We start from the raw sequence: 26080 nt of genomic DNA, 5'->3' as shown, positions 1-26080 counted from the left end.
AACAGTTTGAGAGGTGGAGCCTTCAGTTATCAGGTACCTCTCCTTAGGAATCATCTACCAGTCAGGGCTCGGGAGGTAGACACCCTCTCTACTTTTAAAATAATAGAATGAGTCCTTGTTGCCCCCCAAGGCAGACATTTGCCTCAGGCTCTCCCAATACATTCATGCAATCACAATCAAACAGGACAGCAAAATGACATAATAAAAACAGCTCAGAGTAGGCTTCAAAACTTTCCTTTTTGATAAAGCTTATAGTTTGTCCTGGCTCAGGCTTGGACCAGCTCTTAGTTATGCTGCTATAGGCTTAGACTGCTGGAGAACTGACACACTGACACACTGGGATCCTTTCTATCCCTCTCTCTCCTCTGTCTGCCTATCATTTACTTTAACTATTCCTGTCCCATCAAAGTCACTAACCATAGACCTTTTGAAGTCCCTGAGCTCCCTTGTCTCGTAGGTCAGTAGATCAGTCCTGTCGGAAAGATGGGACTGGATCTTATCCTGTCTTGATGTTGGGTTTTTGTTAATAATAAACATAGAGTATGGTCTAGACCTGCTCTGTTTGTAAAGAGTCTTCAGATAACATTTGTTGGGATTTGGCGCAATAAATAAAGATTGATCAAGTTATTCATTGAATAATGTTTGAAACTTTTCAAATGAATAACTGGACTTTTCAGTACTCTGCATTTACACTGTCGTCATACTTTGCAATCACCTTAACGACCTAAGTTATCAATATTGGTGTCTTTTATTGGATTCACATATATTCACATATTTCTGATCATGATACTTGAAGCCGAAGCCTCAGAGTGCAGTACCATTGATCGCCTGTGGTGGCAGTAATTCAACCCTCAACCTGAGGAAACGAAGAAGAAGAGTAGGGGTGAAGTCTACTGCTTCTGGTTCCGGGACAGCTGCACTATCCTTCGCAGACGGGCGAGATGTTGACCCGACTCTTGCGGTTCGGGCCCGCTGTGCCCCGGTTAATCTCAAATCACCCAGCCCGGTTCGTGTCTCAGTCGAAGCCGAGCGGTGCTGCCGGTACGGCCGCTGTGACGGAGCTGCACCCCGCGGTGGACCAGGGTGGACACGGAGAGGCCGACCCGTACGTCAAGGTGAGTGTCTGTCTGAGGGACTCCTGTAACGTTCACTGACCGCCGGTTTAACGTTTATTTCACACCTTACCCTCAAGAACAGTCAGATAGATATGTGTTACTTCAAAAATACTGCAAATATTGATGTGTTATATTATTATGTGCTATTATTTTACGCTGCAGTTTAGACCCTCAGTTAACCAACACGAGCTCCACGTTTGTTTACAACATTTCGGTTCAAGTTTTGCTTCATCCTGATACATTTTGAATACAATTCTCCTTTTTGACAGGTTGTTTTTGGTACACATTTTAAAAATTGTAGTTTTATGAAGAGCAGAATGAGAAAATTAGCGTCTCATTTAATTGTATCTTTGTATCTCTGATCTTGTTTATCCAAAGAGATGTGATGTTTGGTGTTATTATAAAACGAAGTACAGTTAATATAATGGTGATGCTTTGATTTATTTTTAAACGTAAGAACATATATCAAACCTACAGAAGAGGATAAGGGCCACTGATGATTCTTATTGGGGAGCAAGTCATAATTCTGACTTTAATCTCAGATTTTTTTTAAATTCTTATTCCACTTTGTCAACATTTGTATCAATAACAGAAAATGTTTCTTTAAAAGATAAGTTCTAGTGGATTTCTGATGTAATTTAGCACTCAAGGTAAGCCTTTGTTATAAATATAGATATAATATGAAAGTTAAACTTGATTTATTTTGGACTGTTTTTAAACAGGGGCTTCAAGATGTCAAACAAGTGAACACGGATATCATCTGGTACAAGAGACAAATAAAACCAGAAAGACACTAAAAATATACAGACACACGGCCCTCACATTTAAGACAAATCAGCTATTATCATCATAAGTACAGATATCGAAACACTGAAAAGACGTCAGGGAAACCTGACGGGCTCAGGTGTATCAGATAGATACCTCTCTCATGCAGACTGTAACCCCTCCTCTCTTTGTGTTTGCTCAGAATCCAGACTACCATGGCTTCTCCAGCGACCCCGTGGTCGACCTGTGGAACATGCGGACGGTCTTCTTCTGTGGGATCTCCGTGGCTCTCGTTATTGGAGGAACATTTCTCGCCTATTTACCGGACAACGGGTGAGATCTCGTTCTGTCATGTCAGCAGTTAAATTAATGTCATCAGACGTGTCATATTGAAGGCTTTTTCTTTGTCTGGATCTCCTCCCAGAGCGTGGTCCAGAAGGGAAGCCGAGCGTCTGATTGTGCAGAGAGAGGCCGATGGTCTTCCTCTTATCGGTGAGAACTACTACGACCCAAGCAAGATCGTCCTGCCCACAGCTGGAGAGGAGTAAAGCGCCCAGCCTGCACTCACTGTATTCATAATTATTGTATTTCACCATGAGAGAATAAATGATGTACTTGTTTAATTGTGTAATTATTGTTTGTGGACATTGATTTTTTGAAACTGCAGTCTGAAATGTTTTGAATCTACTGTTGAAGGAGAATCTGCGGGAATTTGTGGGACACTGTTGATGCAGTTTTTCAGTTTAGGGCCGCCCCAAATAATTATTTATAAGTAATAAATAAGATTTAAATCTCAACCTCATAAAAACTTCATTATCATTAAATTACTTTAATATGACACTTTCCCTTTATGGGTTTGTTATCTTATTCATTGAGGTGCCTAATTTGGCATCACCCAGACTGTCACTTATGGTTATTTTCATGTCTTTATGAAACTATCAATAATTTCCCCACTTAATTGAGAGGTTGTGTGATCCATAAAAGGTTTAGAATAGCTAATAAGTGCTACCCAAAATACAAATAATGCTCAAAATGTGTTTTGGTCCCAACAAGTTCGAGATATTAATTTTGTTTTTTAAGCAACCAGAGAAGCTTCAAATTAAAGAAGCTATCATCAGAAAGCTTTGATTTCTTGTGAAGACGGTGATTATTGCAATTCTTTAAATAATATTAGATCCTACAATATTTTAAAAGTAATCAATAAATTGTTCAGGCTTTGTGTAGACCTGAAAAAGTGTTGTCATTAACCATCCTTACCATTTATGTTGACAGTAAATGTAATTATAAGCATTCAAATTAACTGTTAAGCGTTTATGTTGCAAAATAATGTAGTCTAAATTAAAAAACAATACACAAACTCACGTTTTCAGCTCTATTGATCCCACACTGGGAAAAATCACAGTCAGTTTTACAATATTTGTCAACTCATAACTAATATGTATAACACTTCTTATTACCACAGATATGCTGCTTATATCTTATCTAGGGATATAGAAATGATGCAGTGCTGAAAACTATTTTTTTTTTTTAGATATATTAAAATTATGTGACCAGGTGAGTATGCACATTCAAAGTGATTAATTTGTTGGCTAAATGTCACTGAACATATATACTGTATGGTAAGGTTTCAATTTCCCTGTTTTTTCCAGATTCTTATCACATGCCTTTCCTGTTTACCTTCTAGTCTTCTTTTATTTTTGCTTTACTCTAATTCACATCTGTGGACTATTTTACTTTTACTCATCGGCAATTACATTTATTGTTATTATTTATTTTTCACAGGAGAAAATATATCTTTTATCATAAGTTAACATACTGTACATTAAAGCTGCTGTTGGTAGTCACAGAGTAAACATCGGTTCAGAGAGAGGGACTTCGAATGTCAACACTATCCCTCCCAACTAGATTTCCTCTTGGCCCCCCAACACCGATCAGTGTGTGCAGTCATGATAGTGCCGGACTCATAACCAATCGGAGGACATAGTAGGGGCTGCCCCTTAACCAATCAGGACAGTGGATTGGAGAGTAGCTGTGATTGGTCCGTCATAACGGGGACGAGGGGAATAATAACATTGCTACATTGATACAAAGGCTTTTGAAAACGCAGAGATTTCGCAATAGTCTCAAATTACATCACTTACAGATGAGTACCGATGGGCATTATGACCTTTTCTCCAAACCCAGCAGAAAAAAGTAACGTTTTTGACACCATTCCTACCAACAGCAGCTTTAACTTCCTCTCTGGCGCCTGTTAAACTTAAAGCCATAGACTGTATTAAATAAGCCTGCAGTTGATCAGAATTCCGTGGGTACATGAACGCAGCAGACCTGCTTCCTGACAAGGCGCATGCGCTCTGGATTGTTTGGAGGCGCCAAGCTTGGACATGTCCACAGAGTTGTGCATTACTTTATACTGCGGTAAAGGTTGTTTATATTAACTTTCAATGTAACCACGCTTCCTTTTATGTAAGCGTGAGTTAAACTTTACCCACAGCTAAGTGGGATATTTAAAAGTGTCGTCTTTAAACCTGCGTTTCCTACATCATTGCTGCTACTGAGGAAAGCTAGTGAACACATGATGAGTTCACTGACTCTGAATGGAGTGACAGTGAATTTCCCTTTTCCTCCTTATGACTGTCAGAAACTCTACATGAGCAAAGTGGTTGAATGTCTTCAAAAGGTGAGTACAGTTTACGCTAGTCATGTTGCCAAGGAAACAAACAAGAATACAGGTGAACTTGGACTAACTTTGTCAGGTGTTCAGTAATGCAGTAATTATAGGGATGAGTCGGTATTAATCGAGTAATCGGTTAACCGTGAATATCGAATAGTATTTTTGCTCGAAATGCTTGTTCCTAGTTTACACATGTGTTCAGAGGGGAATAAAGTTAAAACTGCTTCATATTGTACAATTATATGTGATGGCATGTTAGTATCCGTAGATGCTGCTGCTTTTTTCCCTCATTATTATTACTTATATAATTATGTTATTATGGAAGTTTTTTTGTTGTTAAACAACAAAAAACATACAGCTTTCAGATGCCGCACAACCACTGACAGGGGATTGTACCGCATCATAACCAGGGGCTAGTCAAACAATAGAATATATAGATTATAAGATAAGATGAAAGTCACATTAACTATTCGATTCTTTATTACTAAATGATTATTCGAATATTCAAAAATCACAACTCATCACATGTTTAGAATTTCTGCCTTCCTGTATCACCAAACCGTGTATCCCTGTCTACCTGTGTGTGTTGCAGAAGGTGAATGGAGTCCTGGAGAGTCCCACAGGCACAGGTAAAACCCTGTGCCTGTTGTGTGCCACCCTGGCCTGGAGGGAGCACTTCAAGGACACCATCTCCGCCCGTAAGATATCAGAGAAGCTGAACGGGCAGGAGATGTTCCCGAACACACCGCTGGCGTCCTGGGGAACGGCTGCTACAGACGGAGACATACCAAGTAGGTTTTGTGTTGTATATCAGCAAACCGCTCCGTCCAGCTTGCTGTTTTCCCTCAGTACTCTCTGTAGAAGGTCCAGTTTAATGAAAACATCATCACAGAGGCGTAGCTGCACTTACACAGAAACAAACACTGACAAGATATCATAAGATTAAGATTATTTCGTGTTGTTATTGTTTTCCAGCTTACTACACAGACGTTCCAAAGATCATATATGCATCCAGGACACACTCCCAGCTGGCCCAGGTGATCAATGAGTTAAAGAACACTTCATACAGGTAACCCATGTCCTCTCTAAGCAGTATAATCATGCTCTGTTATGCTTTGAGTATTTTGAGAAAAGGATCAAATAACTACGGTCTCTCTGGTTCAGGCCGAAGGTGTGTGTGCTGGGATCAAGAGAGCAGCTGTGTATCAACCAGGAGGTGATGCGTCAGGAGAGCAACCATGTCAAGGTGATGTGCAAGTTCAGAAAAGTGAAAATGCAGTTCTCCACATACATGCAGAATCTGTAGGTGTGGGTCAGGATCTGGGTTTTAGAATAGTTCTGGTTTTGTTTGCAAATTCCTGCAAAGAGCAAAAAGCTGCACGGTTGATCTTTAACATTTTGATATCTATACCGCACACGAGTATGTATATCTATATTGAATGTTTCTTCCCCTGAAGGTCAGACACAAAAAGTTGTAACCCTGGAAAAGGAGATGAAAACATATTAATGAACCACTTTTGTGCAGATTGAATAAACAGTGTCTTCATGCTGTGGGTTTCCAGGTCCATATGTGCAGAGCAAAGGTTTCCACCAGGTCATGTACTTTCTACAATAATGTTGAAGGTAAAAGACAGAGGTCTGAAAAATCAACACAGTGTTTGTATAATGAGTAAATAAGATAATCTATCACAGATATCTAGAAGAGTAATGCAAAGCAAGATTGTTTTCTTTTGTCCTTTAGAAAAGAGCACAGACAAAGAGTTGACTAATTCCATCCTCGATGTGGAAGATTTGGTCAAATTTGGCAACAAACAGAGGTGGGAATTCTGTTTTTATCAACGAACAAATCACTGTTATGGCTAATTTTGAGTCCAGTAAAACATTAGGTGTGTAGTGCCTGTTAACTACAATAAACACGACGTTTATCTCTTGTCCTAGAAACATTTATTACCGCTCAGGTAAAATACACACCGTTACACCGCGGCTGTCTCCCCGCGCTAGAACGAAACACAGCGCATGCGCCACCCAGTTCAAGGGTCAACCTCAAAACACATTTTACCGTAACGAACACAGTAGAGATACATGTTAACAGTGCCAAATAGTTGTGTGTGAAGTGTTTGGTTTAGAGATAAGCGGCAAATCTGCACAGTGTAGATGCAAGAACCGGCGAATATTTGGCTGATTTGGCGTTAAAGTTCATCAGTAAACAGAATTGATTATCATAACATTTAGAGGCAGATCACATGCACAAATATTTCATTAAGAAAAAGAAAAAGTCCAAAGTCTGAAAGAGAAAAGTAAAATTTAAATTGAAAATTTAAATGAAATACATACAAAATAAATAAAAATAATGAGTTAAATTAATAAATACAACACTATAAACTTTAAATAAAAAAAAATACAATAAAATTTGAATAGTTTATATCACAAATCATTCCATCAGAAAGTCAACTATTAACGTAACATTTAATTTCTATTAACTTTGAAGTCAAAACAAGCGGCAACCTCCAGTCTTAAAATCTGAAGCCCATGTGGAAGTGTTATAAACTGCAGTCCCTCAAGTGTCCACTTGAGGCTGGCTGCAGAAACACCAGAGCCACGTCCACACCCATTTCAAAAAGACGATCTTTACAGCAATAATAAACATGTTTGCAGCCTGGTTAAAAAAACAGCTTCAGTCTGAAGAGTTAATTTATCTATCGGCACACACTGTAAAGGGGTGAATTTATTTTTTTATAACGGGACAGTTCAGAAGTATTAAGATTACGAGTTTCCCATTTAAGGACATGACTGACTTGACTTTCAGGCGGGAAACAGATGGGTGGCGTCACAGATACTATGTCCATTTATTATACAGTCTATTAGTCGAAAGCATATGAACAGCATTCATTTACAGAGATGTTATCATTGAGTTAAACAGCGATTCTGCTTGGATAATAATCGGCTGTACATATCATTTTAAGTTAAGTTTTTTTTTTGCAGAGTTTGTCCTTACTACCTCTCACGAACGTTGAAACAACAAGCAGATGTGATTTTCATGCCGTATAACTACCTGCTGGATCCAAAGGTGAGCTGACCCATGCTTATTTATTCACTTATAACTTATTTAACTGACTGAAAGTTGTTGATAAAGTTATGAATTCATAATCACTGCAGTGACACATCCAGATTCATGCTGGTATCTTTTATTCCACAGAGCCGCAGGGCGCACAACATCGAGCTGAAAGGAGCAGTGGTCATCTTTGATGAGGCTCACAATGTGGTGAGGATCTGTTATACTCATCATTTACTTCAATGAATGTCTTTATATTTTAAAGGTATTGTAAGGAACTTTTATGTGGTCTAGATCTTGGTGAACCCTGTCAACAAAGTAGTACACCTAACGTCTTTTCTGCTCTTGTCCTGCATGAGGAAGGAGTATCCTGTGACAGATAAAACTCCTCAAATCTTTTTTTAACGGTGTCTCTTTATCTCTTTTTATTCAATATATATCTTAAAGGAAGTATGCAAAAAAGTAGATTTATAAGAAACACAAAAATATCTTGGTTCTGTGTTGATTAGTAAATCAAAGGAAATGTATTAATTTGAAATAGTCTTTCTCACAAAGAGGATTTAATGTTCCTGTTTTCTGCAGGAGAAGACGTGTGAGGAGTCCACATCCTTTGACCTGACTCCTTACGACGTAGCTTCAGCCATCGCTGCCGTGGACCGGCTGCTGTCTGAGCAGGCTTCATCAGTCAGCAATACAGACTCTGTGTCAGAAGACTTCAACTTAGAGTCACTGAGCTCTGGTCTGAACCATGATTTGTGCAATTTGATCCACACAACAGACTGAAAACAAGCTAAATGTTTTAAAAGCATACATGTATGATTTACCAGCTCTTCTCTTTTTTGTTTCAGGGTTAAAATTAGACATAACAGCTGTCGCTAAAATCAAGCGTAAGTATCGGTTGAGGTATAGAGATGATAAATCTTTTAAGTGCTCACATGAGATAACATCACATGAACAAACTTTTTCTTTGTGCTTTGACAGAGATTCTGATCGATCTGGAAGCTGCTATCGATTCCTACGATGTTCCCGGTGACAAAGGAATCACAAGACCAGGAATGTACGTAGCAGTGTGGTGACAGAGTTATATAACTGCTTCAAGCACAACAACTTTTCAAATGTTTGTTGAATGGAGGTCTATGAAAGAGGATTAGAGCCAGTGATGTTTGTTTTTTTCTTAAATGTCTGACCTTCATCACGGAGTGTTCGATTAATTTTTTCAGAATTTTGAGTATTAGAATTCTAGAACACCTGAGGTTTTTCCTGTTGACACCTGAACGGTCGATACTACTCAGACTACAGACAGAGACCAGAACACTTCTCAGACTACAATCCATACCCTGAGATCCAGATTCAACATGTTTATGCAGAATCTGTAATTACAGGTTAGTTGTAGCTGAAAGTAAAAAACTTTGTCAGGTCTGTCCTCAAGAGGAGAAGAAAACTACTTTTACAATGTTTGTTTGTTGAATGGAGGTTGGATCCATCATTTCTGATGCATTCCAGGAAGTCAGAAAATCTAAACGCTGATTGTCTTTAGTGACACAGCATCAAGCAGATTTGTGTCTCAGTGTAAATGTTTGATTTAGAACAGATTGTTAGCTGCTCTTCATGCAGATATCTGTTTATAGAGAAAAAGAAATCCTCCTCAGATTACCAACCATTGGAGTCAGGATGTCATTACGCTGGATTGTGTTCCTCCTGCTGTTTCTCTCCATACAGACAGTTTTTTCCTGCAGACACAATGTAAATTATCTGTGTTCATCTCTCGCTGTCTGTCTCAGGTTCATCTACGAGCTGTTAGAAAAAGCCCACCTGACCTACGATTCAAAGACGGCTGTTTATGAAGCTCTGGAGCAGATCAGCGGATATTTAGCAGGACGTCAGTATGGTTTTATTTCAATCAATCAATCAATCAATCAATCAATCAATCAATCAATCAATCAATCAATCAATCAATCAATCAATCAATCAATCAATCAATCAATCAATCTTTATTTGTATAGTGCCAAATCACAACAAACCTTATCTTAAGACGCTTTTACAAACATAGCAGGTCTAGACTGTACTCTGTCAAATTATGAACAGAGACCCAACACCAAGGTCGGGTAAGACTCAGTCTTACCCCGACTTAATCCACCATGAGCATTGCACCTCACAGTATTTAGCTAGTGACAGCGGCAAGGAAAAACTTCCTTTTAACAGGCATCTGATCTTGAATTCTACATCAGGACTCTGCACACCATATTTAAAATATATAAAATCATATACAGTATGTTGTCATTTTAATGTCTTTGTGTGACGTGTTTCTCATCAGAGCAAGGACTATTCCTGAACATAAGCGGACTGCAGAAGCTGTCGGATATCATACAGGTACGCTACATGGTGAATTTTAAGAACATAGTTTAATTATTTTCAGTGTAGGATGCTGGAGGTTGTTAGCTTAGCTTAGCATAAAGACTTGAAGTAGAGGGAAACCGTTGATCTGGTCCTGGTCCAGCCTGTCCTAGGTTGCAAAAACAGAGAACACCCAAACAAAAAACCCTCCATCATATTCCCAGACATTAAAAACATGCTAAGTGTACAAATTCTGTATACACTGCAATTATTGGCTAAATTCTGGAATGCATCAATACTAATTCACTTGGACTAATGATTCTTAAGTGATAGTTGATTTTAAATGGCTCTCATGGTTAAACCATTCAATAAAGAGACGTTTCTCGTCTCGTAGCTGGTGTTCTGTGGTGAACCGTCAGATCAGGACCGACAGCAGAAGATGCAGAACAACACAGCTCATTTCAAGGTGGGTTTCCTCAGAGGCTGTAAGCAGCCATATTGTTATCTTGTTATTATTCTAATAATAAAAACAGTGAGGTAAGCTCTTGCTTGTGTTGTTTTCCCAGGTTCATATCCATAGAGACAACAGCAATTCAAAGAAGAAGCAGAGTACTGATGTCTGGGCTTCAGCTTCAGCTTCATCAAAGAAACAAGGCACGCAGCCCCTCCCATGAATCTGAGAATCATTCGTTGCTCTGTCCATGTTTTTAACGGGCTCTTTCTTCTCATAGGAAATATTTTGAGCTACTGGTGCTTCTCCCCGGGCTTCAGCATGCAGGATCTGAAGAATCAGGAAGTCCGCTGCATCATCCTAACCAGTGGGACCCTCTCCCCTCTGAGCTCCTTCACCTCTGAAATGAGGATGTAAGTTACCTGTCCCATCAAGATTAACCATCTGCTTTGTCAACAGGGGCCCCCAAAATCGACACAACGAAAAAGGTTCCTCACAGGAGCTTTAGATATTAAATCATGTGCGTGTTTTCTGCAGAGAGTTCCCGGTGACTCTGGAGAACGGTCATGTGATCGAGCGGGATCAGATCTTTGTGAGCATCATAGATCGAGGTCCAGATGGAGTCGAGTTAAGTTCAGCTTTCGACAGGAGGTCAGTATTCCTTTCTACAGAAGAGCCTCAAGAAGTTCCATACACGTTATTAGGTTTCTTTCATCTCATGATGTTTGATATTCAGAGGGGGGAGGCCTTTATTTGAAGCAGGCTTTTATTAGAGACGGACCTTTGTTTTAGATTCCCTCCTCTTAAATCAAAAGTAGCTTCTCATTTTAGTGTAAAGCCATAAGGTTTTCTGATCTGCTTCTTCATGACTGGTCAACACAAACTCAGCACTTCCTTTCTGTTTCAAATTAAAAGCTGTATCCTCCTGTTTTTGGATACAAATAAAAATAACCATCTTTACTTCTGTGACAGGTTTGTTCCTGAAAACATGGCGTCTTTAGGAAACACTGTCGGTAAGATAAAAAAAAAAACAAAGATGTTTTTATTCTGTCAATATTTCAAGCTTCTATGGGAAGTATCTGTTTCTAGGGTTGAAAATGTGTCTTATTTATTCACCACAAAACATCCTATCGGAGCAGGACGATTTTTTAGCTTTCACATTCATTTTAGGATAGTTTATTTTTCTTCTGTCCAGATAATCACGTCACTGTGGTTTTTTCTGTTCCCTCCTCAGCTAACCTGAGCCGTGTGGTTCCTCATGGCCTCTTGGTGTTTTTTCCCTCTTTCCCTTTAATGGAGAAAACTTTGGACTTCTGGAGAGTAAGTTGAGATTTAGCAGAAAAGCCTCTGATTGTATCACGGTAGAGTTGTCATGATAGCAGACTTTCAAACTTTGTCATGATACAAGTAAAAACAAACATTGATGATTCCTCTTTAATACCACAACAATGGAAATAGAAGTTTTAGGCACTTGATATTGTGGAAACTTCTTATACTTGATTACACTGCGTCACTGAGTCACTGAACACTTAACGGAAAGGGTAATGTTCAGTTTCAAAAAGTCAAGTCATATTTATTCATGGTTTTGGTTGCAAACCCCCCAAAATCTGTCACTCAACCGCTGTGGAACAGCCCCAAAATGCAGATGACATTCTCTGTTTCACTGCTTTATTTTCATTAGCTGCACTCACTCTCTTCACTTCGTCTCTGTGTCTCTTGATCGCTGCTGCTCTCTCTCTTAGGATTACTCGTTTGATTGTTACCGTGTGAGATGAGTAAACAATGTGTCTCTCATCAGGCTAACGGACACGCAGACCGCATTGAGAATGTGAAGCCCATATTTGTCGAACCTAAAGGAAAGGGCACCTTCAATGAGGTGGGTGTTTCATAAATCTCTGAATCTAAATGTATAAAAATAAGATCCAGACATCCTTTAGTTCCTTTAAAAGGTATCAGCTCAGTGCAATAACAGTTCATCTCTGTCTCTTTCTTTTCTCAGGTTATCGATGGATATTACAGCAAAGTCAACGATCCAGCATCCAAAGGGGGATCTTTCTTTGCCGTGTGTCGAGGGAAGGTGGGGTTATTTTGCTTTACCTGAATCTACGGAGCCGTGAAGTATCTGAGTTTTGATTTTGAAGTGAACAAGGCCAGCAAAATAATAAACAAACACCTTCAGCAGTAAATGTCACAAAGGAAGGGAAGACAGCAAATCTATGTCCTGAAGTAAAACCTGAATCTAAGGCTTTTTGGAACAGCTCTTTTGCAAGTACAGCCTTCAGATCAAAGAGAAGTATGTCCTCTTATTCCAGGCCAGCGAGGGTCTGGATTTTGCGAACACCTATGGTCGGGGTGTCATCATCACAGGCCTCCCGTTTCCTCCAAGGATGGACCCTCGAGTCATCCTGAAGATGCAATTCTTGGATGAGATGAGCCGGAAGAGAGTCCCAGGGGTGAAGGTGAGGAGGAACTGCTGCTCAGGAGACGCTGAAAAGACTGGACGTAGTTTCATCGACTGATGTTTCAGTTATTAATGTGTGTGTGTGTGTGTGTGTGTGTTGTGTGTGTGTGCGCAGTACCTCTCTGGGCAGGAGTGGTACAGGCAGCAAGCTTTCAGGGCCGTGAATCAGGCCATCGGTCGAGTGATTCGCCACAAAGAGGACTACGGAGCAATCTTCCTATGTGATACGAGGTCAGTCTGGAGCCGTCAGTCACATATTCACACACCGCGAGAATCCCTCACTGGAACAGATTAATTCTGAAGTGATTTAGGGGGAAATAGACAGATAAAAAAATAGATATAGAACCTACATCAGTTTATTTTTTTGCTTCTTATGATTCGTTGATTTCTCTTCTTTTTTTTTTTACAGCATATTAAACTCAGTATCAATGGGGTTTTTTTTGGCTTTTTGTGCAGAGGATCGTAGGATGTTGATGAGCTCTGAGCAATATGATCAGACATTTTTTATATATCAGTTATACAAACTTTAATTTGAGGACGTTGAAGAGTTAATTTGATGTTTTAAAGTGGCCAGTATGTAAATAAAGTTTTGAGCTGCTCCAGTAGATTTCAGCCTCCAGCAGTGAAACAGAAACAAACTGTCATGGCTTTAACAAAGTCTTAAGGAGAAAATGTATCTAATCTAAGTCACTGAAGGTGCTTTTTTGGCTCTTCCAGGCTCAAATATTTATCGAACAGCAACATAACAGACAGGATCCTGTAGACACAGACCTGAATCCCTCTCTTCATAGCCTCCAGACTACACTGACATAAACAGCTGTCTTTGTTTTAGAGCTGCTGTCCTCCCCTGAGAGTGTTTTCTTGTTAGTTTTACCAGCTAGATCTGAGCTAACCACTTCAAACACAAAAGTCTCACTGCCTCTGACTCTTCTGACAGGTTTAAGGGCACCTCTGCTCGGAATCAGCTTCCATCCTGGGTCAGACCTTACGTGCGTCTGTACGACAACTTCGGGAACGTGGTTCGTGACGTGTCTCAGTTCTTCAGGGTCGCACAGAAACTAGTAGGTCCTGATTTATATTTTGTAAGGTTTGCTTTAAAAACACAAAACAAAGCCGTAATTTTGAGGAATATTGGTTAATTCTGATGTGATCTCAGAGCTTTGCAACTCTGTGAATTGAAACCAGAGCATGAACTGTTGAATTGCAGGAAATTTTTGCACTCAACATCTGCATAAAGCAAAGCAGGCCCAAGCAGGAGAACTTGAGTGCTTGGGCTTGGTTTTGAAGAAAAGTGTTGTTGATCTGAACCCGAAATCTGCAGGTTAAGAGTGCACATTGAATGATGACAGGAATAAAACCCCATTTTACTCCAGCATGATCTAAGAAATCCTGCTCATGCTCTTTTGCAGCGTCACTTCTGCCCCATAAAAGTTTCAAATCTCACTCCAAAGTCTGGCCTTGTCGTACATGTGGCTCTGTATTTTGTTGAACCTGAAGTTTGTGTTTCATTTGAATGTGTCAGAGGCCGTTTGTGGAGAAGAAGCCTCAAGCAGAGAGCTGCGGGACCTCACGGGACGCCGACACGACGCTCTCTAGTTTTACTTCTTTCTCAGCGCCCCAAAGCTCGAACGCACAGAAAGCCAAGGTGCTGGACGCTCACCTGCCAAGCCTGAAGAGGAGGAGACTCAGTGAGTAGAGAGACAGAACACTTTAAACACCGTGAACATATCACAGAGAAGAGTCCCTCACTGTTCGGTCTTTGTGTGATCAGATGAACAGGCTGGAGGGGCGGGGATGGCGAGGATCTGTATCGAGTACGAGCAGGAGGTGCAGGAGAACCACAGGAGGCCGATGAACCTGCTGGATGCTCTGGAGCGTGGAGATCACTGCAGCGATTCTGCTGCTGGAGAGAAGGTAGCATGTTTTCAGGTTTCTACCGTTACAAAGAATCAAAAGCTTGAAATGGTTTCTTTGTCATCATGTCCCGGTTGTTCAAAAGAGACTGTTGGGAAAAAATACATTATAAATGTCTGCTGAAGAAGTGTTTTCAACAAGCTTCATGCTGTGAAGTAGGTCAGAATGACTTTTATCACTTTGATAACAATAGAAGAGACAGATTGTGATTTTCTGACCTGTAAGACTTTAATTTATGTCCTGTCATGCATTTTCTTTAAAGGCAAACTGTCTGTCTTCGCTGTCTCTGCAATACGACAGAAGGAACGGGGACGAGCTGCGAGGAGGCAAACGAAAAATCAAACTGGTCCAAGAGCAGGTCGGTGTTACGTACCTGTGTTTCAAAGTTTCACCCTGAGCTTCTCATCGTCTCCACTTCATCCACCTGACCTCAGTGCTGCTCTGATCCAAACACAGTTATGTTATATCAGCACAAAAGACAAGCTTTGACTTATAGTTACACACATTATGCATGACTGGAGGAGCTCATACAAACAGATGGAAGTGGTGCAAATCAGCATCACTGATTAAGGAAATAAGTCAAAGTCTGCAGATCTCATTTGAATCAGTTTGGCTTTGCATGAACTGTTTTTATCTTTGCATTGATTTTATTTCCACAAACCACATCACAAATGTGAACCAGCATTTCTTTTATCCATCCTTGAAGAACTTGCGTGTGTCCGTGGACACATCCGAAGAAGGTAAAGCCAGCAGGGCGAAGGGCTTCCTGGCAGAGATGAAGAAGTCTCTGAGCCAGGTGAACTTTGACCGCATCGTTCAGGCCCTGCAGACGTACAAAAAGACAGACGACCTGGATCTCCTGCTGTCCGCGGCCGCCGTCCTAACTGAGGACGCTAACACTCATAGTCTGCTCAGAGGTGAGTCTGCTGCTGCATATTCCCAAACATCCTTAAATTACTTGAAAGGGACTTTGCAAAAACATGCAGAGACAAAAAAAAATCATCATTGCTTTTGAAGCGAGCGCGGCTTGAGCTGCACAAACAATCAGGATCTTATCAGATGTAGTGTGCCTGTTTTAATGTCTACAAAGTGTGTGTTTCCTATGTCGTCACCTCTGTGTCCCAGGCCTCTACCAGTTTGTTCGTCCTCATCATAAGAAGAAGTTTGATGAAAGGTGTCAGGAGCTGACGGGACAAGGCTGCGGATACAAACTCGATCACTCCCTGACAAAGGACGTGAAGAAAGCTCTGCTGCAGAGCGGTACGTAAGATATTCTCTGACACAGACGCAACCTTTTGTGTTGAACATTTCTCTATTAATAAAAGAGATAACTTCTGTAATCTTAATTTGTATTCCTCTTCTTCTTCTTACAGCTTCAGACGGAGAACCTGCTGCAGGTCTAACATCCTGCAGCGGGACATCGACCTGCACGCAGCTGAACACACAACAACTCAACAAAGGAGGACAACACCTGAGCCAGCAGGGATTAAAAGAGCCTCCGAAAGGTTAGACACAACAGTTTTCATTGCATGTGCAATTATTTTACATAAGACAGTCTCCAGGTGAAGTACGAAAAGACGAACTCCTGAGTTACAGAGCTCATTCGATCTTCAAAACCAAATACTTGTTATGCTGAGTCATGGATCACAATGTTGATCTCACTTTGCTCTTCCCGCGTCCTCCAGGTTCTGTTCCTAAGAGCGAGTTTCACTCCACGTTTCTGTCTGACGTGAAAAAATCTCTGGGAGCAGAAAAGTCGACTCAGCTCTTTCAGGCCATCCACAGCTATAAGAAAACAGACAGCTACGAGAATCTGGTGAGCACAGTGGTGAGCTTATTAACGGAGAGAGACGAGGACTTCAACCTGCTCGCCAGTAAGTTCAAACACTGATTGCTGTCTGTGCACGGACTCGTGAAGCTCTGGTGTATTTAAGCTCTTTTCACTGACTGTTTAATTTCTTTCTCAGGATTTGGTACGTTTATTCGCCCTCATCATAAGAAGCAGTATAAGGAGATGCTTGATTCTCTGACCGGTCACTCTGCTCCTTCTGATGTTGCTCCTGATGCTGCGAATGACGAACAGCAAGGAACCGGTAAAGGACATTCCTATCTGTTATAACTATGTGCTTGTATTTTTATATTTCCCTAGTTGTTTTTGAATCATCTTAGCCAGAAGATGTCGGTGGCTGATGAAAATGTTTGAGCCACCAAAGTCAATCAAAAGGGAAAATGGTTAAAGAAATAATTTACCAAGTTCCCACCTACTTTTCAGTGCTAATATCATTAATGTAGAATTGTACACCACTGATATACCACAGCTTTAAACCAACCCAGGACTATCTTAAGAAAGTTTTTAAAGTCACATGGAGAGGCGTGTGGGATGGAAATCACAGAAACGGCTGGCTTGGGAAAAATAAAAGTTCAACATTCAGACTGTACGTGACTTACTATGAGAACGTTTTGATAGATCTGTGCCCCACAGTGTTAATAAAACTAGCATCAAACCAATCAAATTTTGCTCCTAAAATGTGAATATTAAATATCACCTTAACCACTCCTTTTGTTTCACTCTTCAGCTACGACGCCTCCTCTGAAGACACAGAGCAAGATCTCCAGTTTCTTCTCAAACAGTCAAAGAAAGTAAAACTGTATTTATTTCAGAAAGTTTAACAAGTAACTGATGACGAAACCACCAACCTGCTGACCCTGTTTGGTGCTGAAATCTGCCTCAAATCTGCTGCTACGTGGACAAACCCTCTGATCTCCAGATGTTAAACACAAACCAGAATTTCCCTTTGAACTCGTTAGTCATTTTTTACTCTTGGAGACGACAACACTGAGCTGTAACTACTTTGAACTGTTTTTATTTAATGATGCTGCTGCTGCTTTACTTGCAACTGGACTTGCATACTTTGGAGACATCTGAATATGTGAGTCCAAGACAAAAAGACGGTAACTTGTTTGATGTTACTTTGAATAAAGCGCAAAGCATTTGCTACATGAATTCAATGTGAAAAATAATGTTGAAGAATATTTTTATTTAAGTATTTTTTATTTGATTAAATTAAAATGAAATTTACGTCTGCTTCATGTGTCTTCTGTAACAGCAGTGCTGTTAAAGCTCAATAATGTAGGCTGAAAAAAATACTCTAAAAATGTTTATTCAAATGTATTCATTATTATTTATTGTTTTATGAAATGAAATGTATTTATTTAGTCAGCTTATTAAAATGAATTTGCCCTTTTGATAAGAGTTTTAACTTCAAATAACATTTAGATTTTTAGGGATTCATTATAATATGATAGATTATTATTATTGTCCCACATTCATAATTTCTCTGCAAATTAGCCATTTGTAATCATTTGCAGATTTTATTCCAAAAATTATACAAATCTTAAGATCTTAATACAAATGATTTAAAAAAATTGTTCTTAAATAAAAGAGCAAGCTTAATGTTACTGAATGCAGTTTTATTTGCTGAATGCTGATTTAATATTTAAAAAGTTCACTCCTTGGAAGTTGGTTCCCGTTGAGGTATCGCGAGACTTCATGTAGCAGAGTACTTCCATCATGGCAGGCTGTAAGTTGGTGCTAGAAGGTAGAGTTAGTGTAAACGCATTTATTTTAGGGCTCAGCGTGCTTGTAATTCCTCTCATCAGGACGTTTTTTGGACATTTTGACTGGGTCTTTGATTATCTGACGGACACTCCTGGGAAAGTCGTGATTTGCGTCCATATTGCAGTTATCAACGGCCTCTTGCTAACCATTTACAGGGGACCTCTTTACAAGGTAAGACTTCCTGGTTTCTGTTTCTACCTCGCGTTTTCATTAAAACATACATGTTGAGTTTATAAACAGTCCCGTTGAAAAGTATTTTATGTACTGTAAGAAAATACTGTGGAGTCCGATTCAAGGTAAATCGCCCTTCATTGGTAATGTGGGTGAACTTAATCTCCCTGCTAGCTCCCATTAGCCCCCTGACATGTCTTCTGTGAGCTAATCAGATTAGCTGAAGAGCAGAGAGACAGGTGGTGTTGATGTGCTGCAAATAGAAGCCTGAGCCAGGTAAATCCGCCCTGTCTTACTGTCTACGTGTCTCCTATTATCTTTGATTAATTTATGAGCAGCCATGGCTGCTTCTTTATGTGCAAGGTGAGGATGTGATACAGAACCTCATTCAGAAATCCGGTAATCTGGTGTTGACTTGGATTATGTTTTCTATAATTTACCTTTATCGCATCAGGAAAGGTTTTATACGAATGATCAGACTCATGCTACAAATTCGGCACCATTAGCTGTGTAAAATGGCATCACATTAATTGGAAATGTATGATAAATAGCAATGTATAAAATGCCACTGCTAGTTTTGAATACTTCCCACATAATCCCATGTATGAAGATAGTGTCACAGCCACCTATTGGTTGTCAAATAGAAGCTAGTCAATCTAAAGTGCCCTCTCAACTGTCTCTTCTGTCTCTAAACTGTCTTTTAATATTAAAAGTCCAATAGTTCATGTGACTTTAACTACGGAAGAGGATTAAGGCCACTGAAAAAAGTATTACAGAAGACGGGTGAGCAAAAAGAAAATTCTTATGGTGTATCTTTTTATTACTCTGAGATTTCATTAAGATTTCTGACTTCTCTCAGGATAAAAACACCTTAAGAAAGTATTTTTTTATTGTCTGCCCTGGCAGAGATTTTTTGGATGTATTTATAATTTGTATCTGTTGTTGCATAACTTCACTAATTATAATATAATAATAGACAAAAGACAAAATATATACATTAAAATAAATGGATACATAGAAGAACAAACAGAGCAGGTCTAGACTGTACTATGTTCTATTATTAACATAGACCCAGCACAAAGAGAATAAAATCCAGTCCTATTTTACAGACAGAACTCAGTCTGACCTCATCGTAATCCACCATGAGCAGAGCACTTTGCAGTATTTAGCAAGTTACAGCGGCAAGGAAATACTTTAATTTTTTTTAAAGTTATATTTTTGGGCATCTTTGCCTTCAATGGACAGGACAGTTGAAGAGAGACAGGAAATGTGGGTAGTAGAGAGAGGAGGAGGACATGCAGTCAATGGTCAATCTGCGACGAGGGCTATAGCCTCTGTATGGGGCGCGTGCTTAGACCGCCAGGCCAACAGCGCCCCAGGACAAACTTCCTTATAACAGACAGAAACCTCGAGCAGAACCAGACTCATATTAGACATACATCTGCGTTGACTGAGTTGGGGTTGGAAAGAGGGATAGAGGAGAATAAGGGAGAGAGAGATGATAGTGACGAGACAAATAGTAGGGGTAGTAGGAGTAGCTGTTGCCACTGGAGTCCAGCACGTCCGCGCATTCTCACAGACTCTGTTATTCTTTCCTCTAAATAAACTTCAGAAACCTCCTCAGACCACAGATTGAGTGATGGCTGCTCAGGTTTCAACCACTGAACAGTGAAACATTTGACCGCTGATGTCAGCAGTGTTTGTAAAAAGGTCCTCTTTGCCTCCTCCATCGATTCCCTCTGGTGTTACACCAAAACACGCCCCAGTTGAACACTTCTTTCAGACGCCTTCCCAAAAAGTATGACTTTGGGTTTCTGACAAATAATCAGCCTCCTGCATCAGATTTTAGCGCTCCACATAAACGTATACAGACACCTTCCTCATTATGCCTGTTATGTGTTAGAAATTGTTTCTCTTTAACCTGGGTGTCCTGATTTCTCTAGGTTGCAGTGCGAGCCTGTTTTCTGGGAGTTACATTTGGCCTGGGCTTAATGATAAGCTGCTCTGACACCACATGGACACACTTTGGCTGGTACGTAGGTTTGTTGCTCCATACTTATACAGCACAAAGTGTATTTTTGTAGTCAAACACGTTGAAGTGACTGTGCTTCTCCTGCAGGTACATGTGCTCCCTGTCCTTCTTCCATTACTCAGAGTACCTGGTGACGGCCATCATCAACCCTCGCAGCCTGTCCCTGGACTCCTTCCTGCTCAACCACAGCGTGGAGTACACGCTGGCTGCTGTCTCATCATGGGTGGAGTTCACCATCGAGAAGCTCACAGTGCCAGGTCGGTCAAGTTGTCACTTCTGCAGTTTTTCTCATTTAAAAAAGCTGCAAAGGTTAGAGATGAACCGTGTTTTTGAGCACCCTGTCCCTTGACCAAACTCCATCCTCAGCTGGAGTTACATGGCAGAGTAAAGAAGGGAAGAGCATGTGTTAAGTTTAAACTGTGCACTGGTGTGTCTTACTCTTGAATCACACTCAGAGTTTGATTTAAGATGAGCTGCGTTTTAAACTCAGCTCTTCAGACTGACTTTGTGTGCTGACTTCTCCCATGTTGAACCCTCCTCTCTTCTCTCTCTCAGAGCTGAAGCAGCTAAACTGGCTGAGCTTGGTGGGCCTGCTGATGGTGCTGTGTGGTGAAGGTCTGCGGAAGGCAGCCATGTTGACGGCAGGCTCCAACTTCAACCACATCGTCCAGAATGAGAAGGCCCAGAGCCACGTGCTGGTCACCAGCGGGGTCTACTCCTACTTCAGACACCCGTCCTACGTGGGCTGGTTCTACTGGAGCACAGGGACACAGGTGAGCCAGAGTGTGACTAGAGTCCGAACAAACAGACTCATTCAAGCTCCAGAAAAACAGAAACTCCTGTCCATGACGAAGTGAAATTGTTGGGGTGTTTTCATCGATAAAGTCTTGAGGCTTTGCAGAGAGAAACTTATAACGTGGTTCTGTTTTTTTAAGGAGTGTTCAAACTTTATATTTCATATTGCATGGTTTGGGTCAGAGAAACTCTTGTGTCTCTTTTTGTTAGAAACACGTCCTAAACTGTTCAAACAAGCACAGAGACCTTCGTGCTGAAGTTGTCTTTGTTGTGTTTACTGACGGGCACTCTGTCTGTTGCAGGTCATGCTGTGTAACCCGGTGTGTATACTCGGCTACACGATAGCCAGTTGGAGGTTCTTCCGAGAACGGATCGAGGAGGAGGAGCTCTCCCTCATCCACTTCTTTGCTGAGGACTACGTGGCGTACAAGAAGAGGGTTTCCACCGGCCTGCCCTTCATCTCAGGCATCCGCGTAAACTAGTCCTGAGCCAGATTCTGAACTGAGCAGACTTAAAGCACTGAAGCAGGTCAGACCTGGTTGGTGTGTGTAGCGTCTGTCCTGGCGGCCGGCTGCCCTCTGGAGGAGAACCGAGCAGCTGGCTGAGAGCCTGCAGCTCACAGACACAGACAGTGACGGCTGGTTCGGCGGCACGCAGCTGGGCTGCTGATTTTCTACCAACTTCCAAAACAAAGTTAAAGACCATAAAACCTCCACTGTATCCACCTATCAATAATATCCACGCCATTTGTTTCTTGTTTGTGTTTGCATGCTGTGACCATGCTGAGTGTTTTCACTGACGACCTGATGCAGCACAGACTCACGAAGCATCAGTGTTAGAGCTTCTCTGATGTTTAGATGTTCAGGTTTTAAGAGAAGTCCAAGCTTTAAAGTTTTTCACAAAGAGGCATCACCACGTTCACAAAATGTAAAACCTCTAACACTTTTTAACGGAGCTCACTGAAAACAACAACAGTGTCAGAAAGTCGGCCTCTGTGGTTAAGATCTATATTTCACCTTACTGACTGAAAAACAAACAGAACACTCAGCTTCTCGTCCACGTCGCCTTGTTTTCAGCAGCTTTGTGACATTAGATACTAGATTACATCACAGCAAAAGGGGAAACATTTAATCACAACTTTAGACTCAATAACATTGATCATTGCTGTTCAGATGATCCTGTTCAACTAGCAATGTCTCAGTGTAGACCAAAATAACTCCAGCTATAATTTCAGCCATAATTAAGCTGCCCCGCTAAAGAAGATATTTCTTCATGCCTGAGTGTTACGTCCTCAAAGCTCTGCAGCTCTGATGCAGGTTTTGTATTTAGGGATGTTTAGAGGTAAGCTCATTTTCATGTATCTAAGTTATTGATTGATTAGACTTTATTGAGATATAGTCTGAGGTTTGTCTCTCATCACAGCAACTCTGTTTGCAGAACAAAAATCAGAGGCAGTTTTCGAAGATATAGACATTTCACGTAAGAGTTAACCCCAAACACAGGATTTGATCTGGGTTTCATGATAGAAGAGCTCCAGTCTCCTCAGATCCATCATTGAGCTCTGAACAGACTGCATTAAGTGTGTTAAGACAGGTCAGGTGTGTGTCTGTACCTCAGGCTAACTCTGAATCACAGCATCAGTTTGTCCGGTCAGGTTTAAAGAGTTTGGTTCGTAGTTTTAAAGGTTGAAAGTCGTAGCTGTGTCAGTATCCAAAGGGAACATTCTCTGTGTTGTAGCTTCTGTTGTTGTTTTGTTTTGTTGTTGTTTAATTTATAAATCATCTGTTGCTTTGTTTGTGTTTGTGAAAACTTTCAACCATGAGCAGTCCTGTCATTTCTAACAGCATCTCTGCGTCTCCTGTCGACGTGTCAGCTGGTGACTGAGCTGATGGAGTGGTCGAGCGAGGATGACTGCCTCTCTCTCTCTCTCTGATTTCTGAGTGGCTTCACAGAGCTGCTGTTCACAAACACAGATGGTATTGTTAGAGAGCGAAGAGTTCAGCACATAATAAAGTCCTCTCTGGAGTTGATGAACACTGGAGGTGATGTTTGGTTCAAACCTCAGACTGCTGAAGGAGTGAAAGTAGTCTCTGTGATTCTGAAGCTCTCACTTTGGTTTTGGTTTGGATGTGCGGATGGAGCCGCTCGTGCTGACTGAGTAATCTGTAATCCACTAACAGACATGAAGTAAGAGTGTGTTTGGCTCCCAAAAACAAGCTTTCCACTAAGTGTGCTCATCTAACAAATTAAAACCTGACTTCTTCGAGTGATTTTTTTATGGAAGCCCTAAGCAGACATACGTCTAAACGTCTTATTCACTCAGTTTCACATTATTTAAAAAAAAAAAAAACGTCCGGTTGTTTCAGCTGGTTTCTCCAGATCCCCACTTAATTTTTTTATTTTGAATATATCAAAACTGCATTTTCACTAGTTTGACCTGTCCTGGTATCTCGGTTAACTGGCCTCCATGAACCTGACGGAGGACGTTGTGCTAATCGGTCTCGCAAAGCTGGTTATCAACGTGATAACTTATAAGCTCGAATCAGTTACTTTGAGCGTGCTCTCGTGAATAACACTTAGACACTGACGTAAGCAAGTCTGCAGGTGTTTTTTTTTTTTTTTTTTGCAAACTATGACAAGCTAAACATCCTGAAGACTGAAATGAACAGAATAATGCAAAGAGTGAATGCATGTGTTTGCCTTTTTAGTCTTGTTTAAAGGATGATTTCAGGAAAGCACAATTCATAACTTAAATATTCTTATTTATGAAATCATGCCGATAGATAAGTGTCCTCTCCTCTTGCATAATCAGCTCACAGAGCTCCAGGATCAGGATAAGTGATGAGTCAGTTGGAGATGGATGATTTCTTAACCTGGTTATAACATCCTCCAGAGCAGTTAACAAGTTACCATGATCATCAGACCCAAAAACACACTGTGCTGACATTCAACCTGTTCCTGTGTTTGTTTTGTGCTTCTACGATTCTGAGGTTTTGAGTTATGATCGTATGAGGTTAAGTTGAGATCTCCAGGAAACGGAGTAAATAAAATGAGTGGATGTGTGTCTGCTTAGGGCTTCCAGTACAGCTTTAAGTCTTTAAAAACAGTCATGAAATCTCTCTGGATGCCACTTGTCCATCACAAGACAGCCACCCTGGGGTACATACTCTGCTTTTACCTCAGTTTACTCCTAACGGGTCCACAAGTTTCAACAGAACACTAAAACATCATGTGAGAGGAAGACTCCTTTCTATGAAGCTTCTTTTAAAAACCAGTGGCGTCGCCCCTTGCTGGCCATTAGAAAGAAAGCAGGCTAACAGGACTTCAGGCTTCGCTTTAAGAGCTCAAGGCTACCGTCACTGCTGACAGTCTGTGGTTTCATCAGTTCATCTTTACTCGCTCGAAAACTCTGAATTCAGGATGTTTAAGAGTAAAGAGTAAAGTAAAGTAGTTTTTGAAGATTGTCCCATCGGTCAACAAATGTAAATGTAAAATAAAACTTTAAAATGATTGTCCTGAGGAGGAGTGTACACAGTGGGTCCGTCCTCAGAGCTCAGGTGATAGTTCTGGTATCATAGAAACATTTTTGTGCATCAAATTAATTCAACTTTCAAAATTAATTATTTTTGATTTAACAAAGGAGTGACTGAAAGTTCTTCTTAAGTCCCAACTCTCATCAGATTATATATTCTTCCTTTTTTTTTTATTGTGACCGGAGGGACGATTTTCCAAACCCTGTGTTTGTGAAATGCGGTTGCAGACTGAATGTGTGTATTCTCTCGTGTGTGTGGAGGTGTAGTGTGTGCAGTTTAAAGAGACACACCTGTAGCATATCTGTGAAGTGCACTGTTAAAGGTTAGGTCATGAAAACACTGTATGCAGGGTGTTTCGGTGACGGCCTGCAGCATGGTACACCTGAGTCGAGTTTTGGATTCGTTGCACTTTTACTGTAAAGAAAACATTTATCACAGGTGTGTGTTTCACAGTCGGAGGGGGAGGACTGCTGGCTGCATTTATTCATAAGGACACAGTTTCTCTACACCCGTTGTATGAAATAAAATCGAGGTAATTATTACTGAGGCTCTGTCGTCATCATTCTTATGCAGTAGGTTTATAAGTTGACAAATCAACCAAATCATATATCTGGAGGTCATAATGTAACGACTGATCTGTTTATATATTTCCAGCCAATAAAATCAGGGTTTTTTTCTTAAATGAGGATCAGGCATATCATAAATTTGACTTAATTCTTAAAAGCAAGACAGAAAGAAAATGAGAATTTTTTATTTTTTATTTTAAGCCTGGTCTTGTTACTCCCTAAAAATCCATGCGGCTTGATTTTACACAGTTACAATCTAAGCATGAGTTCATAAAGTAAACACACAACAAAACAACAGTATGGAAATAAAACATAGAATGAGAATACAGTTTATGAATACAAATAAAGTTTTTTAAATGTAGTTTAATTGAGTACATTTATTTATTCATTCATTTATAAATGAAGTTTGTCTACTCTTTCAGGAAGACTAAAAACAGTGGCCTGGCTCTCATAAAATCTAAGTTTGTGGACAGATAGTTTGGCCATTATGATCAGGGTATTGAAATTATTTCCTCTTATTATCTTCCATTAAAACATCAAATTTTGATATTGACATTTTTTTGATTATTAATTTTATCATTCATTTAATCATTTTATA

General features: G+C 40.3%; 3 protein-coding genes across 4 annotated transcripts; all 3 read left to right on the top strand.

Annotated features, from left to right (window-relative positions):
• Nucleotides 1-875: 875 nt before the first annotated feature.
• Nucleotides 876-2511, top strand: ndufb11 (NADH:ubiquinone oxidoreductase subunit B11). Its single transcript, XM_034696132.1, has 3 exons — nt 876-1115; nt 2083-2213; nt 2305-2511. Exons 1-3 carry the CDS (start codon nt 942-944, stop codon nt 2426-2428), a joined length of 429 nt encoding a protein of 142 aa, XP_034552023.1. The 5' UTR covers nt 876-941; the 3' UTR covers nt 2429-2511.
• A 1704-nt stretch (nt 2512-4215) lies between these two features.
• rtel1 (regulator of telomere elongation helicase 1) lies at nt 4216-17787 on the top strand. Of its 2 annotated transcripts, XM_034696026.1 has the most exons (34): nt 4216-4298; nt 4522-4560; nt 5147-5345; nt 5530-5623; nt 5719-5800; nt 6117-6177; nt 6296-6371; nt 7537-7621; nt 7751-7816; nt 8189-8345; nt 8455-8493; nt 8588-8663; nt 9388-9485; nt 9921-9976; nt 10335-10406; nt 10507-10594; nt 10672-10804; nt 10929-11042; nt 11364-11404; nt 11626-11711; nt 12190-12267; nt 12391-12468; nt 12704-12850; nt 12968-13083; nt 13790-13913; nt 14375-14540; nt 14624-14766; nt 15029-15124; nt 15473-15683; nt 15892-16026; nt 16140-16271; nt 16452-16640; nt 16734-16859; nt 17343-17787. In XM_034696026.1, the coding sequence occupies exons 2-34, from the start codon at nt 4531-4533 to the stop codon at nt 17408-17410; spliced, it is 3462 nt and encodes a 1153-aa protein (XP_034551917.1). In that variant the 5' UTR covers nt 4216-4298; nt 4522-4530; the 3' UTR covers nt 17411-17787. The 2 variants fall into 2 exon arrangements, with proteins under 2 accessions (XP_034551917.1, XP_034551916.1); XM_034696025.1 differs by having other exon boundaries at nt 4220-4560.
• A 501-nt stretch (nt 17788-18288) lies between these two features.
• Nucleotides 18289-25458, top strand: icmt (isoprenylcysteine carboxyl methyltransferase). Its single transcript, XM_034695573.1, has 5 exons — nt 18289-18556; nt 20500-20588; nt 20676-20845; nt 21144-21361; nt 21686-25458. Exons 1-5 carry the CDS (start codon nt 18338-18340, stop codon nt 21863-21865), a joined length of 876 nt encoding a protein of 291 aa, XP_034551464.1. The 5' UTR covers nt 18289-18337; the 3' UTR covers nt 21866-25458.
• Nucleotides 25459-26080: the final 622 nt, after the last annotated feature.

This window comes from Notolabrus celidotus, chromosome 11, assembly GCF_009762535.1.
Source record: "Notolabrus celidotus isolate fNotCel1 chromosome 11, fNotCel1.pri, whole genome shotgun sequence".
Lineage (NCBI taxonomy): Eukaryota > Metazoa > Chordata > Actinopteri > Labriformes > Labridae > Notolabrus > Notolabrus celidotus.
The sequence above is the reverse complement of the archived record's forward strand: the minus strand, read 5'-3'. Positions and strand labels throughout refer to the sequence as shown.